This window comes from Metarhizium brunneum, chromosome 2 (assembly GCF_013426205.1).
Source record: "Metarhizium brunneum chromosome 2, complete sequence".
Taxonomy (NCBI): domain Eukaryota; kingdom Fungi; phylum Ascomycota; class Sordariomycetes; order Hypocreales; family Clavicipitaceae; genus Metarhizium; species Metarhizium brunneum.
Window position 1 is genome coordinate 453,659 of NC_089423.1, and position 17,624 is coordinate 471,282.

The window sequence follows — 17,624 nt, forward strand, 5'->3', positions numbered from 1 at the left end:
TATCTTATATATCTGATTTGGATTAGCTACCTGCAGCAAATGAGGAGCCGCTGGCAAGTTAGCGCCCGGAAAGTGGATTTTGCCTGACAATAAAGCTAAATATCCACGCCTCTAACCCTACCGCCGCGGCGTTCCGGTGGTTCCGTGGAATGGCTCATTGCAAGTTATCTTCTTGGCATAGTTTTGTTAATAGTGCTTTATAAGCACTATAGGTACAAGGGCTACAGCTAGGATAAACAATATACCAAAGCTAAATATCCACACCTCAAACCCTATTGCCGCGGCGTTCTGGTAGTGTGGGGTTCCGTGGAATAGCTTATTACAAGTTATCTCCTTGGTATAGTTTTATTAATAATGCTTTGTAAGCACTATAGGTATAAGGGCTACAGCTAGGATAAACAATATACCAAAGCTAAATATCCACACCTCGAACCCTACTGCCGCGGCGTTCTGGTAGTGTGGGGTTCCGTGGAATAGCTTATTGAAAAGCGAAGCTTTTCTTTACACTCCGACCCCCCTGCACGCGTGCACGTGATCTAATTTTATAAGAAAAGTAGTTTCTATCACGTGTTTTTAAGACCTTTAATTAGCTATAATCCTAACTTTTAATTAGCTATCTTTAAACGCTTTTAATTAGCTGCTTCAGAAATATACTATTATATAATATTACGGGCCCTATACGTTGACGTGACTTTTATACTGCTTTTACTCTCTTTTTCTCTGCCTAATAAATTCTAAATACTGCTTAAACTACGCTTATAAGCTTTTACTCTCTTCCTTTTTTAAGGATACCTCTACTAATCTGAGTAGTAAGGTCTTTATTACCTGTATAGGTTACTAGGAGAAGTTAAGGAAGAGAAGGGCTATATAGCTATTAAATACTAATAGACTATCTAAGAGACCTAATATATCACGTTTTCTACCTCAATTACACCCTCTCCTTAAAGAGCCCGCCAGACCCTTTATTCTTCCAGTCTAGCATTATAACTAGCCTTAGCAGCTTATTCCACCTCTCTAGCCTTGAGTTTTTTGTCGGCAACGCCTTTAACTACTCTAAGGTTAAGCCTCTTAACCTATTTAACTAGCCTAGTATCTAGTTTAGCTCTAAGTCCCTAAACCTATTTAACTTATTTAGTATTATATTTATCCTTAACCTATCTTGCCTTAAATCCTACGTTAATAATCCCCTTAACTATACTAGCCTTAAGTCTCTTAACCTATTTAGCCCTTATAGTATCTAGTATATTTCTAGTTTTAAGTTCTCTAACCTATTTAACCGGTCTTGTATTAAGTTTCTTAGCTGATCCTACTACTTTAGCTTTAAGTCCTTTAACTTATACTACCAGTTTAGCCTAAAGTTACGGGCTTTTTCCTAACTAAATAATAGGGGTATATATAAAGCTTCTACGCCGCTATAAATTAGGTTAAAATAGAGATATACCTTTATTATAAGGAGTATTAGTTTATAATAGATTTAAAGTATAATACTTACTATATATACTTCTTATAAAATAAATATAACTAAAGTCCTTACCTAATATTTATGGAGAATAAAATAGACCTAGAAGATATTCTAGATTACCTACTAGAACTTATATAAGTTAAGGAGATAATTATTACTTAGTTTTACGTGTAAATAATAGTTTATTACTATTATAGCTATTAATATTACTATATAAAGTATTACATAAGTTTTATATAAAATATAATTAAGATAATTAATATATTACCTGTAACGGCTAAGGTTCCTAAGGGATAAACTAGTTATAGTTTATATTAGCAAAATAACTAAGGCAGTTAATCTAAGCAGTTAGGTATTATATTAGTAATAGGTTATAAACTATAACCAAGTAATTAGAGTTAAAGAGTTATAAGTAAAGCTTATTTAATATAATAATTAGTATTAAAAGCTAAGAAGTTAAAGGCTATTTATAAAGTAAATTTAAGGGTTTTTATATACTATAATTATTAGTTATTATAAAGGTAAGTATTCTTAATATTTACTTTTAAATATTAATAAATATTATATATACTTATTTATAATAACTAAGCGTTCTTCCTATTAGTTGTTACGACCCAGCACGTAGGCTGCAGGATGGGCCGGCTGCATGGAGCCGCCGGGCGGCACAGGCATGACGGGCCACGGAACATTGGTCGGCACGACAGGACCAATGGGAAGGACGCTCAGTTATTATAAGTGAGCATGCACAACGCTCACCAGTGTTTGGAAGTGAGCATCGAGGATGCTCACCTCCGCGATAACTAGCAACCGTAGTATATAGGGACCCCCAAATTCGCTTCATAGATAGCCTCTAGCTCCTTAGCTTTCAACACAGATCATTACATTGAATAAGCCTCGCTTACAACTCTTTGACTCTGATCACTTGGTTACGGTCTACGACCTATTACCAACGTAACACCCAACTGCTCAGATTGACTGCCCTAGTGGCTCTGCCAACATAAACTACGACTAGTTTATCCCTTGGGAACCTTAGCCGTTACACGTTGAAAGCTCTTGTTCAGACTACTACCGCGTCACTCTGAGCAATACCTGATAACTGTCAACATGGCACCACGCGAGACTACCACCGCATCTGGATCCAATGAAACCCGAGAGGGACCAACCACCATCTCTGCTCACGACATGCTTGCTGAGATCATACGCCTTCGGGAACGGGTCCAACAGATGGAAGAAGAACGGCAGGAACAAGCCACGACTGCGGCCACAATTAAAAAGGACTTGGGAGAAATCCTTAGACCCAGGGCACCAGGACCGTACGACGGATCCCCGGGTGCGCTTCAAGGATTCCTCACTCAACTCAGGGCTTACCACCGACAATTCCCGACCAAAATGGAAGAATCCTCTGCCAAGGTACTGCACGCAGGAGGGTGTATGACGGGAGTGGCACTCGCATGGTTTGAACCCATTATGAGGGACTACCTTAACAAAGAAAAAGACGACCGCGAAGAAGAAACCAACACCATTTTCGAAAGTTACGATGAATTCGAAAAAGCTATCAAAAAGGCCTTTGGAACAGTTGACGAAGCTAGGGCTGCTGAGTACTACATCGACGGGCTCAAGCAGAAGGGATCGGCATCCGATTATGCCGCTCGCTTCAGACAACTTGCATCTCAGCTTGACTGGGAGGACGAACCTCTTATGTCAGCTTTCTATAAAGGACTTAAGGAAGAAGTCAAAGATGAACTCTACAGGGAGAACAGACCAGACAACTTATCGGACTACATCGCTATGGCGGTACGAATCGACGACAGACAGTATCAGCGACGCATACAGAAGAAACAGGGTAAAGGAACCTGGAGCCCTGCCAAAGGGAAGAGTTACCAAGCCAATCAACGCAGAAAGCGTGACGAACCTATTGCCTATGGTCACACTCTTAACCCTGGACGAATGGAGCTTGACGCTACCAAGAAAGACGACAAAAAGGAAAAGAAATGCTACAACTGCGGAAAACCAGGACATTTCGCCAATAAATGCAAGAAACCCAGGAAAGAATGGAAGCCAGTACCAGAAGGAGGTAAGAAACAACTCAATTCTACTAACCAACAGAAAATCGAAGTTACCGAATCAGAGGTGGAACATAAGAACCTCAACTGGACCTTCTGCTATGACGACAACTGCTACGTTCACATGAGCAGCAAACAAGAAAGAGGATGGTTTCCAAAAGAACCAAGAAAACCAAAGAAGAAAATTATGAACTTCATAGGAAACGGACTGCAAGTAGCCAAACAACTGGTACAAGAAGACCTGGACGAACAATCAATGGAAAAGAGAACGCTTGCAATGACGGGACGAAAGGAACTCCATGAACCAAAATCGCCAGAATATTTGGACGAAGACTCGCACCAAGAAATTCTCGATTGGGTGCGACAACAAGCAGAAGCAAGGAAGAATCGAAGGGAACAACAATATAGGGAGGAGCAAGACGCACAAATCCTCACCACCTTCGACGAACCGGAAGATAGAGTAAGGGAAATGAGCGTCGATGACGACAACGCAATCCTAGATACTCCAGAAGCGTCCGAAGACGAACGAAGCGAGGAAGAAACGCCTGCAAGGCTGACAGCCACACAAGAACAAGCTGTACAGCGATATTTCCCCGCACCAACAGGAAAACATTTCGCAATTCCTATTCTAGCAGTGGACACCACCACGGCAATGGAAAACCAGACACTATGGTTTCCGGAAGGAGAGAAGGAAGACGATCCTAGACTCTCACCAAGACACGCGGAACATACACGTTTAGCATGGGCATCATGCGCGTTTGCAATGTGCCAGGCACACTTTCAAACCAAGGCACGATTGGATGCGTTTCCGATCAGGATGAAAGGATATCCGATCAAAGCACCATACTTCAGATGGGAACTCCTAGAATGGAGAGTGAAGATAATCAATAACGATCAAACGATGATCTTGGAACCCGATTCAAACACACCCATCAAATGCCGAGCTCATACAGATCCTACGGACGTATGTGAATCAGACACATGCCAGTTACATGTACATACGAAGAACAGGCAGTGGCATCAGTATGTGTATGAGGGAAAAATCCCAACACACAGAAGGGAGTTACTACTCAAGTCACCTCGATGTGAAACAAAAGACCACATGGTATGCCCACTACCTAATTGTTCAGAACATATGGTAGATAAGGCCAGGGAATGGCACAAGTGGCAATGTGGAACACCAGCAGCATACAAACGGACACAGCGAGCATTAGACATACTCGAACAGAAAGACCCCAGGGGAACCACAGAATCAACATACCACAGTGAACAACAGTTGGATAAGTGGTACAACGAACAGAAGTTCAACCCCAGATGCAACAGGAAATATGCGGTAAACTGCGACAACCCAAGATGCGAAAAACACGGAGAAATGAAAAACCAAATTTACAATCGCCTATGTCAAATGTTTGACGATGGGTTTTGCTTCAAGCACCCGCAAAACGGAACTGGACCTACAGAATGGTACCAAGAAATGAAACGACAAATCGCAGAAGAATCTATTCCGGAAAACTCAAAAAACGAGGCACGCCATCTGTAAAAGGGCTACAGGCTGGCATGAAAAGAAAGACGCTAATGACCCTCAACGCAACCCAGAACGGACGAAGCGACAAAATGGTATTAGACGCCGAAGTCATGGGACATCGCGTTCGCATACTTGTGGACAGTGGCGCGATGGGCAACTATATCTCACCCAGAGTTGTGAATCGTTACCAACTACCGTGGAAACACAAAGAGGCACCATACGAGTTAACTGATATCGAAGGAAAACTTTTTGCCTATAATGACGGAATCATTAACCAAGAGACTGATCATCTCGAAGTACAGATTCAAAGTCATTCAGAAGTGATTCAACTCGATGTTATGGACGTATCGGAACACGACCTAGTGTTAGGGTACCCATGGTTATGGGAGAGTAACCCACTGATCAACTGGAGGACAGGCCAACTGAAGTGGAACGAGACTTCAGGCCAACAGAATCAGCAGAATTCGGAAGAAAGAACGAAATTTCGTCATAACTTAGCTCATGAACAGAGTTCTGAAGAAAAAGAACCTTCAAGCAAGTTATCCAAGGACCAACGACAACAAACAAGCGGCAGAAAAGCAGTCAAAACAATTGGATCCACCGTAACGACCTCGACGGCGCTACAAACCGGGATACGAACAACAATAAGCAACAAGAAGACAAAAGCCAAGATCCGAAAGGTTATTGCCACCTTAAGGAAAGACCTCGCGAACACAAACAAGAAACTCGAAGGAGAAAAGAGGAACGAGAACGATAAAGACGACAAAAGCCCAATAACGAAAGAAGAAAGACTCAAGAATATCCCTAAGGAATACCGGAAATACGAAAAATTATTCGCAGAAGAATTAGAAACCGGATTACCAGAACACAGCCAATGGGATCATCAGATTGAATTGATAGACGGAAAGTCGACAACATTCCATAAGATTTACAACTTAAACGCAAGAGAACTCGAAACACTACGGGAGTACATCGACGAGATGTTAGCGAAAGGCTACATCAGAGCATCCACATCAGAAGCTGGATACCCAGTTATGTTTGTTCCAAAGAAAAACGGGAAACTGCGGTTAGTAGTGGACTATCGGCGATTGAACGCGATTACCATGAAGGATCGAACACCGTTGCCACTAATATCGGAACTACGGGACCGATTGCACGGAATGAATTGGTTCACCGCTTTGGACCTGAAGGGAGCATACAATTTGATTCGAATAAAGAAAGGCCATGAATGGAAGACAGCCTTTAGAACGAAGTTCGGACTATTCGAATACCTGGTAATGCCATTCGGGCTTACCAACGCACCAGCGACATTCCAACGAATGATCAACAGCGTACTACGAAAATATTTGGACAATTTTGTGGTAGTGTATCTGGACGATATACTGATCTTCTCAAAAACCCTGGAAGACCACAAAAGACATGTACACAAGGTACTACAAGCGCTACAAGACGCGAAGTTACTAGTGGAACCAGCAAAAAGCAAATTCCATACCCAGGAAGTAGACTTCCTAGGACACACGATACGACCAAACGAGATACGAATGGAAAAGACAAAGATTGAGGCAGTAAGGAACTGGCCAACACCGAAGAATGTCAAGGACATACAAAGCTTTAGAGGCTTTGCGAACTATTACAGGAGATTCATCAAGAGCTACGGCGAAATCGCAGCACCCTTGGATGAACTCACCAAGAAGGATAAGCAGTGGAATTGGAACGATGAGGCGCAATGTGCCTTTGACAAGATCAAAGAACTCATCACATCCGAACCTGTTTTGAGAACCTTCGACCCAGAAAAAGAAACGGAACTAGAAACCGACTCATCAGACTTTGCTCTAGGAGCACAAGTTGGACAAAGAGACGATGACGGAAAACTACACCCTATTGCGTTCTACTCGAAGAAACTTCATGGAGCAGAACTCAACTACCCCATCTACGACAAAGAATTCCTAGCAATCATCAATGCTTTCAAGGAATTTAGACACTATCTCATGGGAAGCAAACACAAAGTTAAGGTGTATACCGATCATAAGAACATCTCTCATTTTGCGACGACGCAACAATTGAATGGACGACAAATTCGATGGGCCGAATATCTTTCAGAATTCGACTACGAAATCATCCATCGAAAAGGATCCGAGAACGGACGAGCAGACGCTCTAAGTCGAAGAAGCGACTACGATACAGGAGTACCTACAGCAACAGGACCACTCCTTGAGATCAATAAAAATGGCAATTTCCAGCAGAAACAACTGAATGCCATATTGAAAGTACAGAAAGAAGACCCAGTATACGGCAAAATACACCAATGGGCAACAGACAATATACAACACATTGGGGACGTACCGACGGGATGCACATGCCACCCAGGAGGAGTACCAATGTATGGAGAGAAAATCTGGATACCACCAGAATTACAAGAAGAATGCATCAAAGAAATGCATGAACATCCAGTCTACGGACATCAAGGAATCCGCAAGACACTGGATAAGATACGACGACAATACGATTTCTCAGGAATCAAGAAAATGGTCGAAAAGGTTGTCAACGAATGCATACAATGCGGAAAAAGTAAGGCTTCACGACATAAGCCATACGGAGAACTGCAACCATTACCAGTACCAACACGACCATGGGAATCGATAGCTTTCGATCATATTACGAAGCTACCAATGTCAAAAGAACCAATGACCAACGTGGAATATGACAGCATATTCGTGGTCACGGATAGACTCACAAAATACGGATACTTTTTACCGTACAGAGAAGCAAGCAATGCAGAAGAACTTGCATATGTGTTCTTACGAACAATAGCAAGTAACCATGGACTGCCAGAAGAAATCATATCGGACAGAGGAAGTACATTTACTTCTAAGTTTTGGCAAGCACTTATGGCACAACTTGGAACGAATCACAAGTTAAGCACCGCATACCATCCACAGACAGATGGACAGACGGAAAGATTGAACCAGACGCTTGAACAGTATCTACGATGTTACATCAATCATCAACAGGACGATTGGGTTAAATGGTTACCTACAGCGCAATTGGCTTACAATAGCTCGATATCAGAATCGACAAAGCAAACACCAGCCTACGCCAATTACGGATTTAATCCCGAAGTATTTCGAACACAGCGCGAAGGACCGCAAGCAGAACGAGCGATGCTGCAAGCAGATGAACTGAAGAGATTGCACGAAGAAATGCGACACGAATTGGAATTCGTACGAAACAGAATGGCACAATACCATAATCGTAAAAGATCGAAGGGACCAATCTTTGGGGAGGGAGACATGGTCTACCTACTCCGACGAAACATCAAAACAACGCGACCAAGCGACAAATTGGACTACAAAAAATTAGGACCATTCGCTATCAAGAAAAGAATATCGACAAACAACTACGAACTTTCATTACCAAAGACTATGAGGAATCATCCTATAGTACACATTTCACTTCTTGAGAAAGCACCAAACAATGCACCAGCAGAAGAAGACATCGAAGTCATGAACGAAACGGAATATGAAGTAGAACGGATCTTAGACATGAGGACAAGAAACAAAACACGCCAATATCTCATTAAATGGAAAAGCTATGGAGACGAGGAAAACACATGGGAACCTACGGAGCACCTGAAGAATTGCCAGCACCTATTACGGCAGTATCACCAGCAGCATTCAACAAGGCATCCCCAAACACAGCGTTCCAATCCAACACGTCAATAGCGCCTAGAGATTGCGCATCGATAACAGCCTCGGATTCGCGACGCTCCTCCTCCTCCAACTCATCCAGCGATTGCAGACCCAAGCGAGTCATTTGTTGACCCTTGGTAACCAACTGCCGCTTTTGGCGGCGCAGTCGCGCTAGACGGGCCAGCGCTTCATTCAACTCAGCCTGAGCCTTGAGCATTTGCTCTTCCGCTCTCTCTTCCTCCTGATCCAAACGTTTCGATTCGGAAATAATGCGACCAACTACAAGGACACTCATTAGCAAAAAACAGTGACACACAAAAAGGACACCTACGCGAGCTAATCGCGACACCAGAAGCATCACAGGAACGCCCCCGCCGCACGCATTCCCCGCACTTGGAGGAACGCTCAATCATCTTGCAACGAAGACCACGGGCGGAACAAAAGGAACACGGCATGACGTCGTAACCAAACGATTCAATGGAATCAGCCAAGCGATCGTTCCGTAAGGTAGAAGGAGCCTTCAACGAGGGATCTTTTCGCTTTCGGGTACGAGGAACGACGGTACGACTGGACATGGCGTCAGAAGGACATCACAAAGGATGAAAAGAAAGAGGAACTTACCAACGAAAAGAAAAGGGCAGAGGAACTACTTATGAAACAAGGCCTAGGTCTTGAGGACAAGACCATGGGAGAGGGGACATCGTGTTACGACCCAGCACGTAGGCTGCAGGATGGGCCGGCTGCATGGAGCCGCCGGGCGGCACAGGCATGACGGGCCACGGAACATTGGTCGGCACGACAGGACCAATGGGAAGGACGCTCAGTTATTATAAGTGAGCATGCACAACGCTCACCAGTGTTTGGAAGTGAGCATCGAGGATGCTCACCTCCGCGATAACTAGCAACCGTAGTATATAGGGACCCCCAAATTCGCTTCATAGATAGCCTCTAGCTCCTTAGCTTTCAACACAGATCATTACATTGAATAAGCCTCGCTTACAACTCTTTGACTCTGATCACTTGGTTACGGTCTACGACCTATTACCAACGTAACACCCAACTGCTCAGATTGACTGCCCTAGTGGCTCTGCCAACATAAACTACGACTAGTTTATCCCTTGGGAACCTTAGCCGTTACATTAGTCTTATTATACTGACCAATATTCTGTGGCCTGTTATACCTGTGCCGCCCGGCGGCTCTATGCAGCCGGCCCAACCTGCAGCCTACGTGCTGGGTCGTAACATTTCCTAATTTATTATTAGAACTAAATATTATAGTTTTATAGCCCTTAAATTAAGTAATATAAAATAACTTATAATATTAATATTAGTTCTAATTAGATTTTTATATTTAAAAAAAGCGTATAATTACTTAGTTATAGTTCTTAAAAGAATATTACCTTAATTATTAATATATTATAATATTTTAGGATAAAATCTATACTTTCTTAGTTAATAATAATATATTCTTCTTTTTTATATTTATTTTTAACTATAATCTAGCTAAAAAAAGCTAGGGCTAACTTATATTAAATAAGCCTTTGCTTTTAAACTTTTAATTTATAGTTTTAAATCTAAATATTATTATAATAAAAATAGATATAATTATATAAAATATTACTAGCTAAAAGCCTTTACCTTCTTATTTCTTAGCGCTATTAATTTATAAAACTTTAATTAATAAAGTATTTAAAAAAAATTATATCTTTATAATAGCTTTCCTTATATTATATTTAATTAGTTATACTAATTTTAATACCCCTTAACTACGTAAAGTAAATCTTAGTAATTACGCTTAATATCTAATATATTTTTATAATAAGAAGTTTAGCTAGTACTTATATTATTAGTTTTTAGTTGTTAATATTCTAATATATTAAAAGGTAAATAGCTTTACTTACTTTTATATTTTAAAAGTATTTAGTCTAAAAAACTTAAGTTATAATAAGCTTATAAAAGCCCTAATAATAAATAAGGGCCTTATATTATATATTATATATTAGGGTTTATACCTAACTAGTACATAATTATTCTAGAATAATAAAAGTAATTCTTTATAAGCTTTAGCTTACTTTTTTTTACTTAGTATATTACTAGTTTTTATAACTTTTAATATAGCTAATATATAATAGTAAAACTTATATTAGTACTTTCCTGGTTTTATAAACCTAATAATAACTAATAATTATATATAATAAACTTTTATTTAAAATAGAATTTAAAAGAACTTATATATTATTATTTACTACTTAATAATTTATTTATAAACCTTTATAAAATATATTTTATACTTATTATTTAGCTTTATAAACTCCTAGAACTAATTTAAGTAATAGGTATAAAGTTCTAGCTACTTTTATGCTTTTTTTTAAAATTCTAATTACCTTACCTTTTAATAAAAAAATAAAAAAAGCCTGTATTAAATTTACTAAGTACTAGGGCTTAGTAATTATAGCCTAGAATTTAAATTAGCTATAATTATTTAACGCCTAGAATCCTGCTTTTTTTATTATAATAAATATTACTAATATTACTAATTAGTTTATAGCTTTTCTTAACTACTTTTAGATATACTTAGCCTATTAAGCACTTTATTATTTACAGGCAAAAAAGGGTGGAGATTAACCTACTTGCCGCTTCTTTTTCCCTTAACTTATTACGACCTAGCATATAAGCTATAAGTTAGGCTAGCTATATAAAGCTGCTAGGTAGTATAAGTATAATAGGCTATAAAATATTAGTTAGTATAATAAAACTAATAAAAAAATATTTAATTATTATAAGTAAATATATATAATACTTATTAATATTTAAAAGTAAATATTAAAAATACTTATTTTTATAATAACTAGTATTTATAATATATAAAAACTTTTAAATTTACTTTATAAATAAATTTTAGCTTTTTAATTTTTAATAATAATTATTATATTAATTTAAGTATTATTTATAACTTTTTAATTTTAATTTTTAGTTATAATTTTTAATTTATTATTAATATAATATTTAATTACTTAAATTAATTATTTTAATTATTTTATTAATATAAATTATAATTAATTTATTTTTTAAAAATTTTAATTATTATATATTAAAAGCTTTTATTTAAATAATTATTATATTACTTTAAATAATAATTAATAATTATTAAAATAATATTTATAATATTTATTTTATTTAAAATAATTATATTATTAATATTTTAGAATTTTAAATTTTAAAACTTTATAAATAAATTTATATAATTATATTAATAAGTTAAATAACTTAATTTTAAATATTAAATACTTATATTAAAATAAAAAACTTAAAAAAAATTATTAAGCTTAAAATATTAAAATTTTATAATAATAACCTAAAAATACTTTAAAAATTCTTAATTTAACTTAAAATATATTATTAATTTTATTTAAATAAATTAATTAATATATAAATAAAAGTATTATATATTAAAAAATATATAATAAATATTATATTTATATAATTTAAATTAATTATATATGAGTAAAATTAGCTTAAAAAAAACAAAAAAAAAGTTTAAGTTAACTTAAATTAGCTTAATAAGTACTTAATAAGCACTTAAAAAGGTAATTTTAGCTTAATTAGCAACAGGTAATTAGCGCTTAAGTTAGTATAGCTTATAGTAGCGGTGCGGGCTGTCTGGATTAACGTTTTGTTACATAAATGTCTTAATATCTTACTCTTCTTGTAGATATGTTTTAAGATAAAGAACGTATAGCAGTCTCTAGTTTAGTTTACATGGGATAATAGAAATGCCGATTTTAAACCTTGGCGTAATAATAGCTATTGCCTATAGATGTAGGCCATGAGTTATAATGCAATCTGAAAGCCGCTGATGCTGGCTCATCCTTCACCTCAATATGCATCCCATGTACCATGTACGTTCATCATACGGAGTACCCCTAATTCATTTCACCTCTCAATCGAGGAAAGATGGGGAGCAAGTTACCCCCAAGAAGCCAGTACTGTTCAACGAATGGTGAGCACTTAAAAGGCTGAGCACAACATCATGCGCCATACTTGGTACTTACACCATACCAACAGTAAGACACATAGTCATACTTCTCGTCATAGCTCGAAAGAAAACCACCAAGACACCGTAGACCTAGGGCGGCAAATACAATACTGGCAACGGCTGGTGGTTGCCACAACGCAATTAGACCAATCGTCCAAGCTACAATCAAAGCTGCAAGCGACCAGCGAGCGGCTGGTTGGGAGAGCAGCAGCGGAATGGTCTTGCGGCCTCTGACAGTATCGGCCGTGCGATCGCGGAAGTCTTGAGCGTGTCCCTATGTGGCTTTTGCTCGCATCAACTACCAGAAATAATGTGTTGCGTAGACTTACAGTGGTTGCAAAAATGGCACCTATCATGAACACAGCGATTGCTTTCAGACCGTACAACTCTCTGCCATGATCTTAGAAGCAGTTAGCACGCAACCGCATTGTCGTCAAAAGGATAAAAAGAAGCAAAAAACAGAAAGGTGTAGGTAAAATTAAGTGTCGTACCAAGTATGATGGTGGTACCCCAGCAGTAACATGCGAGACCTATAGCTCCGATAACATTTTTTACGACCGGTATCGCAGCCAGACCTCCCTCGTTGTATATGAGAATTGCCACAGAGTAGGTCAGAGTACACGGTATCGTTTTCATAGTAAGTGCTGCAGCCCACATCAACGCAAATAGGACGTAATACAGAACCGCTGCATTCTCGGGTGATATACGACCGGATGGCAGGGGACGGTGCGACTTTGCTATTCTGTCTTCTTCCACGCCGTCGATCTAGTCGGTTCGGATCAGTACAGATGGCATGGTGTATCGGGGGTAAACGCTTGCGCTGACCTGATTCTTAACCTACATACATGTCAATGATATGTACGTCATCCTTGCACGGAATGATTCGAATTTTACCTGGAACGTGAGCAAATGTAGCTGATTCCATATGAAGCCCTTCGCGATTACGGACAAGCTTGCTGGTCCTGCGAGCACAAGGGCAACGGCCATCTGCATGGCTGCTTAGCAGTACGCGGACAAAACTGTTTCATCATACATACCGATGGCAAAGCTGCGACCGGGATGTCCGATTTCCCAAACAAGTACAGAATTTTTAAAGCTTCGAAGGGATGAGTCCTCATCGCTACTAAATTCTTCATGGTTGCCACTGCCAAGGTCAGACACACGTGGTGGTTTGTACAGAGAGGCGAAATACAGAGAAAGAAGACATAAGATGTCAGGCTTTAGTGGTAAGATTGCACGCGCTCGCTTAATAGTACGATGGGAAGTCTATTGCCTCTGTGACGTCTGTACTCGCATATTTTGGTACCCAGATATGCCGCCCAGGTAGCATCATTATTTTTCTTAGCAAATGCTCAGCCCCAGATTAATTTTACATTAGGAAGGTTCCGAATCACGTGTATACTTGCCGAGCCTCTCTGATTAAACACATGTATGGCAGGTTTTGAAGTATCGCCGAAACTTCGTAAAGGTGGCCCATCCGTGCATGTAGTCCACAATGTTATGTAAATCTCCTGCATGGTCACAATATTTCTCTATCAGCGGGGTTCCGAAATCTTGCTATTAAGAGTAGGCACTTGTATCATACGAAGATTATTTTCGGTCAAGTAGCTGGGGTTACGATGGGGTAGTACCTTGGCAGATAGTATCCGCCGTAAACGGCATTTTTTCCCCATCAAGCAAGTTCCGAGTTGGTCTTACTTGCCTTCTCAAAACAGAAGATGTAGGTGGAAAGTTCCGGAGCGTGTTTAAAGCTGTCGCCGTTTTGGCCTTGTCATGTTGAAGGGACGTCTCCCCACTTCCTATGCCAACAAACTTTCAGTGAAAAATCTTGCAATTACTACGGATGAGCGACAAAACAAAAACTCCCGTTGCCGTTTAAATCCTGAAAGACCAAGTCCACTGCCCTGAGATACGATAAATAATATCTGTAGCAGAAGTATACCACTACGAGGGATCCTGCTGGGCTGTCGCCTGAATGAAGTTTCATCGTTAGGTTATAATGACTCCCAGTTTGCTCGGCCAAGTTGGCCTCATGGCTTTGGTAGCGTGTCTCGGTCTACTACTATGTCAACGACTATTGAAGCGGAAGGCAGGCTATCGCCTTCCTCCTGGGCCGAAGCCTCTGCCTATTGTCGGCAATATCCTTGATCTCCCGCCGAAAGGAGAGCCAGAGTTCTTACATTGGTTCAAGCACAAAGACACTTATGGCCCAATTAGTTCCATCACTGTAATGGGCCTAAATCTCATCATCTTTCATGATAAAGAGGCTGCACATGCGGTAATGGGGAAAAAAGCCCAGAAGACATCTGCAAGACCGCAGCTCAATTTTGCTACGCTATGTGGTTTCGAAAACTTCCTGATAACCCATCAGTATAACAATACATATCGCAAGCATCGAAAAATGGTCCACCAGGAGATTGGTACTAAGTCACTGTCCGCCGGTTTCCAAGGCACTCAGGAAAAGGAAGCTCTGCACTTCACCCTACAGACGTTGCATGATCCTGACAACATACTGAAACATTTAAAACGGTAAGCCATCACCACTTGCCCCTTTTCCTTTCCTCCAATAAGTGATGAATTGAGTTACAAAGCTGACAGTCTATCAGTCTGGCGGCCGCTGTTGTATTGAGAATTACGTATGGATATTCGGTGGAAAGGAATGGGCCAGATCCGCTCGTGGATGTAATTGAGCACGCGATGGAGAATCTGTCCCGTGCGTTTGTACCACTTTCTTGGGCGGTCGACGCTGTCCCTGCCATCAAGCATCTTCCTGACTGGTTCCCTGGCACGTCGTACAGGAAGACGGCCAAAGAGTGGAAAGGAATCAACGAGGCCGCCGCAGAGCTACCATACGATTTCGTCAAGCGGCAGATGTCACAAAAGGCCCACCGGCCGTCGTACGTTTCTAACCTACTGGAGAAAAACATGATCAAGACCGGTAATGAAACCAGCATGACATTGGATGACGAAGAAGCTATCAAATGGACTGCTGTCAGTCTCTACGCCGCAGGCTCGGATAGTACAGTCGCCATCATAACAAGTGTCATCTGTGCCCTGGTCATCTTTCCAGAAGTGCAGCAACGGGCGCAGGAAGAAATTGATCGTGTGGTTGGAAATGATCGGCTCCCTACTTTCGACGACAGACAGAATCTACCTTATATTGACGGCATCGTGAAAGAAGCTTGGCGATGGAACCCCGTGGGACCGATGGGGTTGACACACAAATCCGAAGAAGACATTGTGTATGGGGAGTACATGATTCCCGAGGGCTCTTACTTACTTCCCTCTCTCTGGTGGTTCTTGCATGACCCAAAAGATTACTCGGATCCACACACTTTTAAACCGGATAGGTATATGGCGCCACTGAACGAGCCTGATCCTGGTGATCTCGCCTTCGGCTACGGGCGACGATCTTGTGCCGGCCGTTTTTTCGCCGACGCAAGTGTTTACATTACCCTTGTGCAATTGCTTGCCGTTTTTCGAATTCGAAAGGAGAGGGATGCAAACGGAAACGAGATTCCCGTAAAGCTGGAAGCTATTCCAGGAATGGTCAATCGTCCCAAGGAGTTTGAGTTCAAGGTCGAGCCACGGAGTCCACGTCATGTCGAGCTTCTCCGTCGCATCGAGGGAGAGCAGGAGCCAGAATTCAGCGACGCAGGCCGTCTCAGTACCAAGGCCGGGTAAGGAATGATAGATCTCATAAAGACGATAGTAGTTGTTGTTTGCTACGGCATCATGCGATATAGTAGCTTACCACATTTCAGTTTAGCATATGAGCTGCAAACGGCTCTCTTTCTTTTTGGGTACCACAGAGTCTGCGATTTTCACTTTCCATTGTACCACAGAAAATATTTTATCGCACCGCTTGTCTAGAATGCAGCCTTTCGTTTTCTCTGTTCCAGACTATTTGCAGCTGATCGTCCTTTTGCAATCATTTGCAAGTCGCCAAAAACCCTTCTTACATCGTCGACAGCAGCCTGAAGAAGTTTGAACGCCTTTGTTCCAGTCTTAATTTCATCATGTAAATGTTCTAGAAGCCGTTGAAGATCGTTGAAATGCATTGTGACTATGGTAAATACAAACTCAAATGTCAACGTCGTTGCCCTAACTGTATATTTGCCCACATGGATACCCGCGCTCAGTGACGGAGGAGGTACGTCGATGGCTGATGAGGTGTTTATTTTTTGGTGGTATGTAAGAAGCTGACGGCATAGGTGCTGCGACATGCTCACCAGATGCCGGATGACTGTGATGACGAACATCGAATTTGCGGTACATAGAGAACAATAGCTGCATGGCAGGACTCGCTTACACGTGTCGATGCCATCACGAAAGTCCACGAGTAAGTCATCGAAGTGTTCAGTTTGATCACTATCGCTGCCATCGTCGCGGTCGATCCTCTCGAGTATATCGGCCAGGACCCGGACACACTCGCACCGGTGACTGCGGTCCTTGAAGAAGTCCGCAGAGACGGCATTGGGGTCGGCAGTCGGCGGGCGGCTCGTGATGAGGTCGTCCAAGACATGGTCAGCCGCACTCCCCGAGGCAGTGGACGACGATTGTAGTGGACTGGTGCCTTGAAGCTCGTCGAAGTGGGATAGAGAAGGAGGAGCATCTACATTCCCATCAATCCTGAACCCTAGGCTTTCGTCCTCTCTTGCATGAACTTGGTCCCAGTCATGGTGGTCGTCATAGAACAGGGGCAGCGTCATGGGAGACCAAAAGCCCATTTTGAGGTCCGCCGAGGGCAATGACTGGGACATGTCCATCGGCGCAGTAGTAGATGTTACCCCAGCCGCGGGACTGCAATCAAAGTTGCTTTCTATGTGCGGCCGCCTTACACGAGACT

The 17,624-nt window shown here is 40.8% G+C and overlaps 4 protein-coding genes across 4 annotated transcripts; 2 read left to right on the plus strand and 2 right to left on the minus strand.

The window, feature by feature from the left end:
* Nucleotides 1-2,566: 2,566 nt before the first annotated feature.
* Nucleotides 2,567-8,772, plus strand: Tf2-12_6 (Transposon Tf2-12 polyprotein; the record flags this gene model as incomplete). The annotated part of the gene is made up of 2 exons (XM_066130082.1): nucleotides 2,567-4,489; nucleotides 5,122-8,772. 2 exons carry the CDS (start codon nucleotides 2,567-2,569, stop codon nucleotides 8,770-8,772), a joined length of 5,574 nt encoding a protein of 1,857 aa, XP_065986274.1.
* A 3,890-nt stretch (nucleotides 8,773-12,662) lies between these two features.
* On the minus strand, nucleotides 12,663-13,768 carry af520_0 (Fumagillin beta-trans-bergamotene synthase af520; the record flags this gene model as incomplete). Its single annotated transcript, XM_066130083.1, has 6 exons — nucleotides 12,663-12,725; nucleotides 12,792-13,049; nucleotides 13,105-13,175; nucleotides 13,267-13,540; nucleotides 13,601-13,612; nucleotides 13,670-13,768. The coding sequence occupies 6 exons, from the start codon at nucleotides 13,766-13,768 to the stop codon at nucleotides 12,663-12,665; spliced, it is 777 nt and encodes a 258-aa protein (XP_065986398.1).
* Nucleotides 13,769-14,774: 1,006 nt separating this feature from the next.
* On the plus strand, nucleotides 14,775-16,459 carry af510_0 (Multifunctional cytochrome P450 monooxygenase af510; the record flags this gene model as incomplete). Its single annotated transcript, XM_014687574.1, has 2 exons — nucleotides 14,775-15,304; nucleotides 15,382-16,459. The coding sequence occupies 2 exons, from the start codon at nucleotides 14,775-14,777 to the stop codon at nucleotides 16,457-16,459; spliced, it is 1,608 nt and encodes a 535-aa protein (XP_014543060.1).
* Nucleotides 16,460-16,644: 185 nt separating this feature from the next.
* Nucleotides 16,645-17,505, minus strand: G6M90_00g031220 (uncharacterized protein; the record flags this gene model as incomplete). Its single annotated transcript, XM_014687575.1, has 2 exons — nucleotides 16,645-16,940; nucleotides 17,088-17,505. 2 exons carry the CDS (start codon nucleotides 17,503-17,505, stop codon nucleotides 16,645-16,647), a joined length of 714 nt encoding a protein of 237 aa, XP_014543061.1.
* Nucleotides 17,506-17,624: the final 119 nt, after the last annotated feature.